This window comes from Zosterops lateralis, assembly GCF_965231275.1.
Source record: "Zosterops lateralis genome assembly, chromosome: 2".
NCBI classification, from domain to species: domain Eukaryota; kingdom Metazoa; phylum Chordata; class Aves; order Passeriformes; family Zosteropidae; genus Zosterops; species Zosterops lateralis.
In genome coordinates, this window is record NC_139763.1 from 31,414,172 (window position 1) to 31,427,166 (window position 12,995).

The window sequence follows — 12,995 nt, forward strand, 5'->3', positions numbered from 1 at the left end:
TTACTATAAGAAGGACATTGAGGTGCTGCAGTGTGTCTAGAGAAGGGCAGTGGAGCAGAAATTCTGTGAAGAAGTGAGCTAGGGTTGTTTAGCCTGGAGAAACGGAGGGTCAGAAATGACCTTATCACTCTCTCCAACCACCTGAAAAGAGGCTGTATCCAGGTGGGGATTAGGCTCTTCTCCCAGACAACTAGGAACAGAACAAAAGGAACCTCCCTCAGGCTGTCAGGGAAGGTTCAGATTTGATCATCAGAAAGAATTTTTTCATTAAAGGGTGGCTAAGCATTGAAAAGGGGTGTCCAGGGAGGTGGTAGAGTCAAATGTTCAAGAAATGATTGGATGTGGCACTTAGCACTGTGATTTGGTTGGCATGGTGGTATTTGGTCAAAGCTTGGACTTGATCTTGAAGGTTTTTTCCAACTTTACTGATTCAGTGATTCTCTAATTCTTTGATTCTAATTTTTGCTTTTGCTACTTTAAGTCAGGTCATACCAGGGTGAATTGCATAGTAAAATTTTTTTACCATTTGCAAAGCTTTCAATTTGTGTGTGCCGTGTGAAGTATACCGTGGAGTACTTAGCAGTCCTGCAAATAGCTGTTGGTAGATGGATCACTGTACAGAGCCCCTTGGAAGGAACAAGCTTCTTAAGTAGCTTTAAAAAAAATGGGAGCAAGGAGGGATTTTTTTTTCTCTAAAATACCTAGAGGCAAAACATATTTTTTCACAATTTTCAGGGCACTTCTTAATTTATTTAGATTTTATAAAGTTTCAGGAAACTTTTGAACTTTTATTAGGTTAATTTTTATGAGGTTTTATTTTTTTATTACTGAAACTAACACTGAAAATCTTTATTGACTGAAATCCAGTTTTCGGCAAACATATCAAAAGGAAGTTCAACAAACATTTTAAATAAAGAATTAAACCCTTACTGCAAAATGTCAAATAGATTTTTAAAAGGCCAGATTTTTTTCATTACATTTTAAAAGTTCAGAGCATCCCTAGAAATCAGGCAATGGTAAGAGTAAATTCAGTTTATTGCACCATTAAGTTTGACCAAGACTGTATGAATAATTTACCTATGTGTGCACGTTCTCTACAGAAATAAGCCAATCAAAAAAAAGGGCCATAATTTTTGGCTAATTATGACTGAAAGGAGCCTAAAGAAGAAATGCAGTGGAGAAAAAAAAAGGGCACAGGCTTGGCAATTCCTAACTGGAACAGTTTCCCATGCATGAGGATATAGCGGAAAGCAGAAATCATTGCGGAGGAAAACAGGCAAAGGGGTGTTGTATCTGACCTCTTTGGCAAGGAAGCAATGTGAAAAGAAACTGACCAAATAGAGGTATCACCAAGTTAAGTAAGGCCTTGTGTAGCAGCAGCCCAGGGCATGCAGCACTCTTAGGTTAGGGAGAAGAAAATTGTTCCTCTCAGGTGAGAGCAGCCCTGAGGAGAAGGACTTGAGGGTTCTGATTGACGAGAAGCTCAATGTGGCCTGTCAATGGGCACTCACAGTCCCCAGAGCCAGCTGTGCCCTGGGCTGCACCAAAAGCAGTGTGGCCACCAGGGCAAGGGAGGGGATTCTACCTCTCTGTTTCTCTCTAGTAAGACCCCACCAAGAGTGCTGCACCCAGCTCTGGGATCCTCAGCACAGGTAGGATGTGGACTTGCTGGATTGAGTCCAGAGGAGGCCATGAAGGTGATCAAAGGGCTGAAGCACCTTTGCTGTGAAGATGGGCTGGGAGAGTTGGGGTTGTTCAGTCTGGAGAAGAGGAGGCTTCAGGGAGACCTTATGGCACCATCCAGGACCTAAAGGGAGCCAGCAACAGAGCTGGGGAGGATCTTCTTACAAGGGCGTGTAGTGATAGGACAAGGAGGAATGACTTCAAACTGAAAGAGGATGGGTTTAGTAAAATAAGGTAGAAAATCTTCACTATGAGGATAGCAAGACAGTGGAACAGAGTTGTAGATGCCCTACCCCTGGAAACATTCAAGGCCAGGTTAAATAGGGTTTTGAGCAATCTGGTCTAATGGAAGGTGTCCCTGCCCAGGACATGGGCTTGGAACTAGGTGATCTTAAAGGTCCTTTTCTTAAAGTCCACACCTTTCTGTGATTCTGTGGTTCTATGGGCTGTAAAACATAAAAGTAACATTTAAAAAAATAAATAAAAGGGTAACATTGTGATTTGTCAGTTTTGTGCTCTTCGTCTTAGTTTTGTTTTTATCTCTGGAAAATATGGATAAGGATACAAAAGGAATACTTTGTCACATCTACAGTACCTGTTTCTTGGCAGCCAAGATTTTCACTTTGTTTCTGGAGGTTTTATATTTAATTTTGAATTGCGAAGAAAAATAAACTCATTCCCGGTGTAAGATTATAAGCAGTGGTGAATTTTACACTTGTGAATATACTTTCAAAGAATATATTGTTAGAGCAGTGCAAATTTAAAGCTGTTGTAGTGTTTTGTTTCTAGCTTGGCTCAGTGTTGTTTTAAGATCTTCATCCATCTTAGGCACTTTTGCTAGCAGATTTTAGGTTATGAAAGAAAATAAGGTATTGAAAATAGGATTACCTATTAATACAGAGTGGTGAAGTTTTGAATATCTATGTGTAATGTAAGTATGGACTGGTAAACTGTTATCATATGATGAAGCTATTTTTCCTGAAACTAAAAATAAATTAGGATTATGTCTCAATTTCTCTCATTGAGCGAAACATCACAGAGGGAAGAAAATGTGCATGTTTTATCTGTAGTGAGGCTGGAAGAGCTACTCTTATAAAAGCAGGTGTTGAACTTAATAGGATTTTTTAAATGTTCCTCTGTTGTGATACTCTGACTCAACAACCTAGGTCCCAGCCTTAACTGCAGCCCTAGGTTTTCTTGGCATTTTGATATGTATTTAAAATTCAGTCAGGTTGCATGTGAAGCACTTATATTTAGTGAATGTCAGGTATGAGTGGCTGTAAGGTAATAACTGCACCCACAATTAGCCTTTTCTTGGTTCCTTCCAGTTGCCCAGTGTTAACCCTCAGAAGACTTGACCTGAACACTCTGATGCTGTTTTTGCAGATATGATATGTATATATTCATTTGTTTGGTGGATGCAATATATCTGCCCCTGAAAATACAGCTCCCTGTTTTGGACTTGGAATTTCCAGGCAGATAATTAAAGTAATCTCACACCTTCCAGCCTGCACCTGCCACCGTGTGAGCGGCTGCCCCAGCTCAGCTCCCCCTGATCATATTCATGTTTGGTCGGTAGTGTTTCATGGCTAATACAAATCATAAACAGGCTGTAAAAGCTGAAGCATCAATGAAGCCTAGCTTTAAAATTGCTGGAAGCTGAAGTTTTAAAACTGATACTGCAAAGTGAAAAATGAAATTTAACCAGGCACTTTGGTGAAGGAAAAATAATTTATTGGATGTAAGATGAAAAGCTGTGAGAGTAAACATCAATCTCATCTTAGACACAATGTCATTGATTGATGTTTGCTCTGTGCTGCTGCCTGGAGGTAAACTCTTTGAAATAGCAAAATAGGTACTTTATCTGTCTGTGGATAGGAGCACAGTTTGTTAAGTTACTGCTTTTTTGAGACCCTGCTACATCTTTATGTTCAATCAAAGTGAAAACAGTAAATCAGAGTAATTGCTTTACCCCACGGCATTCCTGTTTGTAAATGGGAAAAAATACTGTAAAAATCCTCAAATTAACTTCTGCTGTTTAGGATAGATAAAACGTCTGAAAAAAAAAAAGCCAGTTTTAACCTAGGAAGGTATTTTTTTGATTATGCCACTTGTTCATCAAAGGCAGCCCCTTTGTTATAATTTAACTGATAGTTCAAATATCATTAGGGAAAATATTTAATACTCAGAAATGTAAGGTTGCCATATATTGGAGTTCCCTGTACCCTGTTAGCAATGAGTTACCAAACAGATACCACTTATACTTATTGGGAAATGGAACTGGTACCTAGAAATTGGCCAGCAAAAACCATGGACATGAACAGTGAAATAGAAAACACTGCTGTGTTAAGGACAGCAATTCAGCAAGGAAGACAACCTCGATTGTAATTAAAGCATTAGAGTTAAGACTATTTCCTAAAAATGTTTGGGGCTGTTGTCTTTACAGTGTCTCAAACTGACTCGTCCTTTTGAGTTTTAAAGTATGGCAAAGGTAAAGGAATGATGGTACATTAAAATTCAGAACCCAGTTTCCATTCTGAATTGAGTTTCATAATCACTGTCCTGCATCAGGGTCGGACTGCTTTTTTATGATGTTGTGTAAGATTTTCCTTTGACTTCCTCTATTTAGCTACTTTGGCATAAATGTAGTAATTCAGGGGGAATTAGACTATTAAATATTTAAGAAAATGTCCTCACTTCAGCCTGAAATTTAGTATATTGATTTGTGTGCCAGACTAAAATTTGTGGGGAAATGTGGAGAATAATCAGTAAACCATTTTAAAATTTATTTTCTTGAAATATTGCCTGTTTTCCATGGCTTTGAAGCAGTTCTAACTTTGTTCATAACTCAAAAATGACCGTGTGCTAAAATTTAATTTCAAAGATATATGTGCCCTTGCAGAAAACTTGTTCACGGGTCTAGGTTTATTCTTGAAATGCACATATCTTTTAGTTCCTTACAGTATGGGTTGTGTTTTTGAGCTGGGGTTATTTTTGTTTGTTTGGAACATGATCAGCACCCAGCAGCTTGGGGATGGTGTCACTCCCATGATGCTGGGAGCGGGTGTTGCAGTCTGCTGACGTTCTGATGGAGCTTCTTAATTTCATGATGGAAGAAGAAGGGTCAGTTTAAGAACAAATGGGGAGGTTGATAAAATCTGGGAAAGAAGTTCAGCCCTGGGAACTACGTCTTCCCTAGCAAAAGATTGTCAGGAACCCACAGGAGCTGTGGGTTTGCCAGTCTAAGAAATAACTGCCTGTTAGCATGAAGCATCAGCTCTGCCTTTGTAATTAATATGTCTAGACTTCAGGTTCTGAATGTTTTGTGCTAAGTGCCACAGGTAGCTGCCAAGGTGAAGGAGATCAGCCTCCTGGGTAAACATTAACTGCAAACAAACAAGCTACTCCGGCTAAATTTATATCGCAATATTTATGTGCATGGGGAGGTAGAAGGAAGATGAGTGTGTATGTGGGTGTTGCAAAGCCCTCACAATTCAGAGAATAATGAACTAAGTATTTGGACTTGAAAATTATATTGGAAGGTCTGGAAAGGCAAAGGCAAGACTGCAGGGTGCTGCAAATGGTAAGTTCAGGAACTACGGCCAGGTCTCTGTATACATGTGGTAACACCTTCCTCTGGCATGCTGGTATGGCTGGCAGGGTCACAGCCCCTTTCCTTTTTCCAGAAAATAAACTGATGCCAAGAAAGGGGAGTACTAGCAATCTCACCTTTGCCTGCCTGTGTCTTTATCAGCCTCAAAGATGCCAGCTGTTAGGAGGATGGTGATCTTGTAACAGAATAACAGCACCCTTCCAGAATCTCCCCTTCTGATGAGATGTGATGCAGCAATTTTGTGGTTTCTGAAAAGGTCAAGCAGCATCATTAATGCACACCATGTAATTCCTCTGTGAAGGTGCAGTGCTTCGTTTGTGGAAAAGGACATCTTCCTCTGAATGCAAATTTGGATGTTCCCAAACCGAAGGGACTGGAGGATATGTTGGTGCACTGTTGCCACCTCATTCATCATGGATATGAGACCTTTTTATTTTAGTTGCTCCAAAAAGTGATATCTGAGGGAGGCAAAGCAAGTCAGGAAGAGTGTGCTTAAAAAAGGAAAAGGAAAAAAAGGAAAGGAAAAAGGAAAGGAAAGGAGAGGAAAGGGGAAAGGAGAGGGGAAAGTAGAGGAAAGGGGAAAGGAGAGGGGAAAGTAGAGGGGAGAGGAGAGGGGAAAGTAGAGGGGAGAGGAGAGGAGAGGAGAGGAGAGAGGAGAGGAGAGGAGAGGAGAGGAGAGGAGAGGAGAGGAGAGGAGAGGAGAGGAGAGGAGAGGAGAGGAGAGGAGAGGAGAGGAGAGGAGAGGAGAGGAGAGGAGAGGAGAGGAGAAGGGAAAGGGGAATTTTTCAACACTTAAAACTTCAGGCTTTTTATATTATTTCTTTCAGCATAACCTGAGACAACATAACTCTTTGGACTTTGTAGGAGATTAAATCCAACCCCAGGTTTTTCAGGTAAAATTATTGCTCTGCTCCTAGGCTGTCCCTTGAGCCATCTCTGTCTATTTCTAATTAAGGACTAAAGGAAATGGTTCCTTCTGATGGCAGGAGCATCATGAAGAAAACTGCAAGTGTTTCTTTGGGGAGGCTGGTGCCACTACCACCCTCCCATCAGGAAGCAGCACGCCTGAGCTCTCTTCTGCAGCTGGTCTCTCAGGGAGCCATGCTCACCTTGGGCATGGACAAAGACTGGGGACCATCCAGGTAATCTGCCAAAAGATATCACAGCAGATCAAAATTCATTAAATATGCCTACTCTGAGCCAAGTTCAGTAATCCACTGGAAATCTGATCAGGCAAATATCTGGGGGTGAAATTATTCTGCGTATCCTGGAAGAAGCAGAGAAGGTAGGGGTGCTGTGATGGGGGTGGTGGTGGTGTGCTGAAAGCTGTTTGAGCCTGAGACACTGGCATTTAGGCACAATTCATTGGTATATCCAGTACATATCTTGGCAGATCTTAGGGCTGAAATAAATCAAAAAAGCAATGTGCCAAATTTGAGATAATTTAATTTCTATAATACAACCTTTATTCATATATAACTTCTGCAAGTGTTTGGCTTGTTGCTCATGTTCTGGTTCATGTCCTTTAAGTATGAATTTGAAACAGATGCAACATTTTAAAAATAATGGTATACCATTTAAAAACTGTTTAAATTCAACCTTTTGTAATTTGACCTGTATGAAACAAATATAAATGACAGTGACTTTTGAGAGGCCAATGTGTGCATGTTCTTTGGTTCCAAGTCTTACAAAACTGAGCATGCATACTACATATATATATGCATATATCACTCACATATGTACACATGCCCTGATTAGGAAAAAGTCATGAGGTTTTCACAAGCTTGTTCTTCATGGCTTAGCTATTGAAACAAGACACACGTTAAACCATTAAAAGATACCTCTGGGATTGTTTTAAATTGCAAATTAAAAAAAAATAAAGAAGAAATCTATTAAAAAGAATCATTTTCCATTAACTGAAGTGTTTGCAATAAAGACAATTATAGCAGTTGGCAGTATTCTCCTTGAACCAAAACAAATAAATACATTTGGTGACATACGTTTGAGGAAACGTGATTGCTGCAATGTTCATGCAAATAAGAAGCAGCCTTATAAATGCTAGACATTTTGCCATCTGGTATTACCAAAGGAACACAACTCTCAACTTGTAGCTCTTCCTAACTTACAGCTTATAGAGGGCATATTAGGCATTGTCACATGGTTCTGACATTTGCATAATCATTCTGAATTACTGCAGGTTGTGCATTGCATTGCCAGCAGTGAACTCATTTGAGAAGGGGTTTCAGAGACCTTATGATTTGTATGTCTTTATCAAATCTATCTCTGTCCAATAAAGGGATAAAAATATTCTTCCACTTTAGGAATATCACTTCAGTGAATTTTTAAATTTGTATGAGGCCTAGTGAAGAATGTTGCACTTGTTTACTTCCTAGAAACTGGGTAGAGACCAGTATTATAATTAATCTCAGGGAAGCTGCCCATCTCTGTTTGGCTGCAGGCTAGAGTACAAATGCAAAGCATCTCAAAGAGTCAAGAAATTCTGGATGGGGACACATAGCTGAGGATGAAGTTATAACCCAATCTCTTAAAACTCCAGAAAACCCCAACCTAACAACAGTTGCTAAGCGTGACAGGAAGTCTGGTTCAGACACCGGTGGTAAGTGACTCAGCTGATGGGAGTAGGCTTGATGGCACAAAGTAGTAACTGAAGACCTCTGCTCTCACAGTACTCAGTGATAACTGCTCTGCCTCTGGTCTCAGCAGCATGTGCAGCATGTACAGCAGGTGATCTCACTTCCAGGAGGGGGAGGCCTTCGCCATCCCCTTCCTTCTGGAGGAAAGCATTTTCCATGCCCAAAGCTTCATCCCTACAATTGCCTCCTCATTACAGTGCTTTTCAAGGAGAGAGTGTTGGTGTGAATAACATGCATTGCTCATGAAGAGTATGTTATAAAAACCCCCAAACCCTCAACCACCTGTAAGTGGTTGTAAACAAGATGGCATTTGGACATTGTGTCCAACCTGCTGTACTGAAACCCTGTGTTTGTTTCACAAGGAACCCCAGTGTTTGAGAGCTGTGCTCGGCCCCTGGTGTCTGCCCTCAGACCCCTCAGAAGGCTACTCTGCAGTCCAGTTCGAGTTAGCAGCATCAACAAGCAAACCAAAGATCTTCTGTTCATTTAGTGACTGTTGAGGCATTGTTTTTAAATACTAATAGCATCTAACATATCCTGTGTATTTTCAGCTCTCTCAAGTCTCGAATTAGAATCAGATAGCTGTTGGCCTTTTGACTGCCTTGCCTGAGGCATACTAGGTAGGATCACGTGGGTAACCAATGCAACATATGTTTTGCTAACTGGGAAGCTGGTTAGCAAGACAACGTTTATCTTATTAACACATGGTGCACTTACATGACATTAATATATATTCTTACTTTACAGATTTACTGTGCCAGAAGAAAAACATTAGCTGAGCTAAGGAAAATAGGAATCAGCATACTTGTCACATTGTCCTGAAATAACATGTTAACTTTGTTAGACATGTTGGCTTCCTTTGTGAGGAGAATAAAACATAATCAACTGAAATGTGTAAACCTGAAAGGTGTTGTTCTGTAGAAATTCAGAACAAGGATTGTCTAGTTTATGTTGTCATGTATTAAACTAGAATTCTGAAAATAAAGAAGTTAATTTTTTTTCTGAATGTCTGTATTGGAGCTAAAGTTGTTAGTTTCTGAAAATTAATGCTGTTGTGTAAAGCAGTGATTTTATTCTCTCTCCAGCTACACTCTACAAGTAATAATACACTGTTGTGCCACTATTCGTTTATTCATGTTCTGTGGTTGTGGTAGTGTCAAATCCATCAGAAAGAGGAATTGTTTCAGTAGTAGTTTCACAACTTGGCTGATTAGCAGAGATCAGAAGAAGCAACCTAACTGTGGAAACCACTACAGCATATAGTTTTAACAGCTCTTTAGGGAGCTAGTTAATGAAAGAATCACCACACAAACACGTCCATGTGAAAAAAGGAGCATTTTCATACAACATTCATAGGATATGTCATAAGTGGGAACATGTTCATAATTTCTATTTACTCACGGCTGTAATTGCTATCTGCCTTAAGAGAACTTCTAGTCTGTGTCAAAGTTGCTTAGATATTTCCTTTGTCATGTTTCAGGCAGAGAAGTTCTGTATGGACTAGATCCTGCCATGTGATTTTTTTATTTTTCTGTACAAATTTAATTATCTATCATCTGTGTGAAGAAAGCGCCAGCATTCCCAGAGACCTGAACCTCCCCAGCCTACTTGAACTGGCATTCATCTAATTCGTGTTTGTGCTTATTTTTGCCATCTGTCTACAAAACAGAGTTCTTAACCTTTAAATGCATGCTGGCTTATATGCTGCCCTCTAATTTTTAACTCTTAAAAAACTATTTCTCTTTTTTTTTCTCTATCTCCAGTGTCTATGAGCCAGATAGAAACGTGCTGCGAAGGAAAGAATGGGAAAGGAGGAATCAGGAGGCCCAGCAGGACAATGGCGCGTTTAACACGAGCTATTCCCTCTTCAGTGAACCGTACAAGGTAGATGCTTCCCAGCTGGGCAAATCCTTGTTTATTTATTTATTCCACAGTACAAAAATGTAGCCTGCAGAAGGCACTGTCCAGGTTTCATCACCCTCTGACAAGTTCTAGCTTACCAAAGTTCATGCATGATTCACTGAGAGTAGGATTTTATATATATTTATATTTATGTACCTGTATAAAGCTTCTTCTAGTGTTCAGCAGCACACAAGAGTGAAATAAACTAGAAATATCCCAGAAATATTTGAGATGGAATTAAAACTAGGAGATGAAGAAATCCTGGTTTTGCAATACTTAGAAGAAAACAACTGTGTAAGACTAATGTGTGAAGGTCAAGCAATACTGTAAACATTGTGCCCTGGCCAAGGTTAATGTACTGAAATATCTTTTTTTTCCCTATAAGAATTACCAAGATAATAAGAAAATCTGTCTGCTATACGTGTCCAAAGGCAGAAGTAGCTTAGGAGTCTCAACTCCCTGTGTTCCTCATGGTAACAGCAGTTTGATGACACAACAGTCTTTCATCTCTCCCTGTTAGAAGGTCAAGTAGGGCCTTCTACACTCTACAGAAGCTTGAAAATGGTGAACAGGGCCAGAGAGCAGTGTCCCATGGGGGCTGCTCCTCTCCCTCAATTTAACCAATGACTGCCTGTGTGTATAAAACCATCATCATGTGTTTTCTGCTGTGCCTTTCCAGAAATGTCCAAGTTACTGTAAAAGGTACCACGTTGTGAAGCCTGAAGCCTTTTCCCCCATGCAGCATCACTTGCCCTTGAAGCTTAGGGTGCTTTAGTGCCTCTTTTGAGAAAACCTGTTTGGAATCTGGCACCTGGATTCTGCTTTGACTTCCAAGCTTGCATTTTAATTCTTGTGCTCCAGAGTCAGCTTTTAGCTTGCTCTTCTTCCAGATTGTTGCTTGTATTTAGTCCCTAATAAAAAAGAAAGATCTACCACTTTCAAACCATGTCCCCTGAAGAAACACAGCTCTGTCTGCCTTGAAGCTGACCTCCAGCTGCTTGGATTTCAGATTCATTACAAAGGCATTTAGAAACCATGTCAAATGTCTTGAACTCCTCAATGACCTACTTGAAAATGTCTACTATGAGACCAGTCAAGGGCTAATCCATGGAAGAAAGCCTGGAAAGCATAAGTCAGCTGTGTCTTGACACTTCTTGGGGGCTGTGCTGCACTGAAGACTTAATGATTTTCCCTTTGGTCCAGTCAAATAGACCACACACAAAAAAGGACCTGGCCTTTTGCTGGGTCCCCAGTGCTGTTTTGTCTGTGGTGCCTTAAGCTGGTAATACTGAAGCTCAAATCACTTATAAAAGTGGCAGCACTTTGATTATTACTTCTGTGCCAATGTACCAACTGTCATGACACAGACATGATGTGCCATGGACACAACCACTAGTTTCTGAGTTACTTTGTCAGAAGACACCTCTGTGCAACCCCAGTATAATTCCATCAGCTTTAATAGGAGTGGATGAAAAATCATTGCCATCTCTTGAAGCAGAGAGGATACTGAGTGGATAAACCTGTGAGGCAACCAGAATAATGGCTCCTTTCCTGTTTCTTACCTTTAAACACTGTGTCCCTATTTTGAACAAATGTGTAAAGAAGGTGCTGCAGAAACACATCCTACAGCTAACTTTGTCAAGGAAACGTGGAGAAAGGCAAAAAGCCCAAGATAGTAGTATAACTCACAGCTATCTTGGTGTGACAAAGTTGCTTGGGGTGATCAGTCATTCTGATAGTATTGGATATCAAAACGTTTATCAGTAGCATACTCTGAATGTCATGTATACATTGGCAATGGACCATTGGGCTCTCTGAACTCAGCCAAGCATTTGTGCACCTTCATTGTGGGGGGATAGAGCTGTGGCTTGGGCATTTCAATCTTACTGTGGAGAGAGCCTAACTGCAAAATAGTAAACCTTTCTGCAAAAGTAAAACTGAAACCCACTTGTACTCCCTATAAAGATCATGTTCTCCTTTTAGGGGTTTCTAGAGGGGAATGAAGTTATAGCAGACATTCACTGCAAGCTCTGATTAAATTCAGTATTCCTCTGCACGAACTTGAGAAACATGAGCTAAAGCCAAAGGATATGCTATTCAGAAGCCCATATCTGAAGATCAAAGGCAGACTGGAAATCTCTTAAATCTTATGTCCTCTCTCACCTTGACATGTATCACTACTACTGTAACATTGAATTTTCTCAGAAATCTTGACTCTTCAGGTTGCCCCTTATCCCCTTCAAAGTATCCATAGCAACCCTTTATGAAGGATTACAGGAAATCCAGTACCTTTTACAAAAAATCTCTTTTACAGGAGAGTGAAAAAATAGGAAATTAGTTCTGGATATTTTCTGGACAGGATACCTTGCCCCATTAACTATGTAAGTATTTTTAGTGAAGAAAAAAAAATCTGATGGCCTTCCATGCAGCCATCAGGTTTATTTTTAGAAGTGTTATATGCTGCCATCTTCAAATGCTTGGATTTGTCTTGCATTGCAGAAGAATATCAGAGCACTACAAGTTAGACATGTTTGCACAGAATGCTTTTCCTACTTACGCATTTTGTGACCATGTTTTCCCTGTGGGAATGCTTAAATAAGGCTAGCAATATTTCTGAGAAGATAATAGGACAAACTAAAGCTCATGACAAGTTACCTCAGATCCCATCATGTTCCCAAGAGGGTGTAGGTGAACTCTCCTCTATGAGATCAGCTCAACACAAAATCTCACCTGAGGCTGTCCCCAGTGCATCTTGAAGGAATAAACAGCACAGACCAGTAGTCAACATATGTCTGATATCAGTTTGTTGCAGTTATTCTTGTGGTTATCTGGGATCTCTCAGTACAAGCTGTCTGTGTGCGTTCACATCACAGCCATGTAGAAGACAAGTCAATGACTTCTCTGAGCTATTGATAGTCTATAGAAAATCTGCAGTTAGGCTTTTGTCTCCTTTCCATCCACAGAGCAGCCATCAGAAAAGCCAGATCTTCTTTTAGGGAAGTTGGGCTTCTCAGGGGCAAAAACCTGCACACAAATTTGTTTACATCCATGGAGCGAGGGGCAGATGGGTGGAGAGCTGTCCTTACAGGATGTCCACTCTGTGGGTGCCAGGGGCCCCATTCCATTTGATGATCATTGTTGCC

At 40.3% G+C, this 12,995-nt stretch overlaps 1 protein-coding gene across 1 annotated transcript in view; it reads left to right on the forward strand.

Moving 5' to 3' along the window:
- AFF3 (ALF transcription elongation factor 3) overlaps positions 1-12,995 on the forward strand; it is a gene marked incomplete at both ends in the record, with an annotated part of 311,403 nt that overhangs the window by 40,330 nt on the left and 258,078 nt on the right. The window contains one exon of the mRNA XM_083885208.1: positions 9,714-9,834. Within this exon, the coding sequence (XP_083741334.1) occupies positions 9,714-9,834 (121 nt within the window). The remainder of the gene's footprint in view (positions 1-9,713; positions 9,835-12,995) is intronic.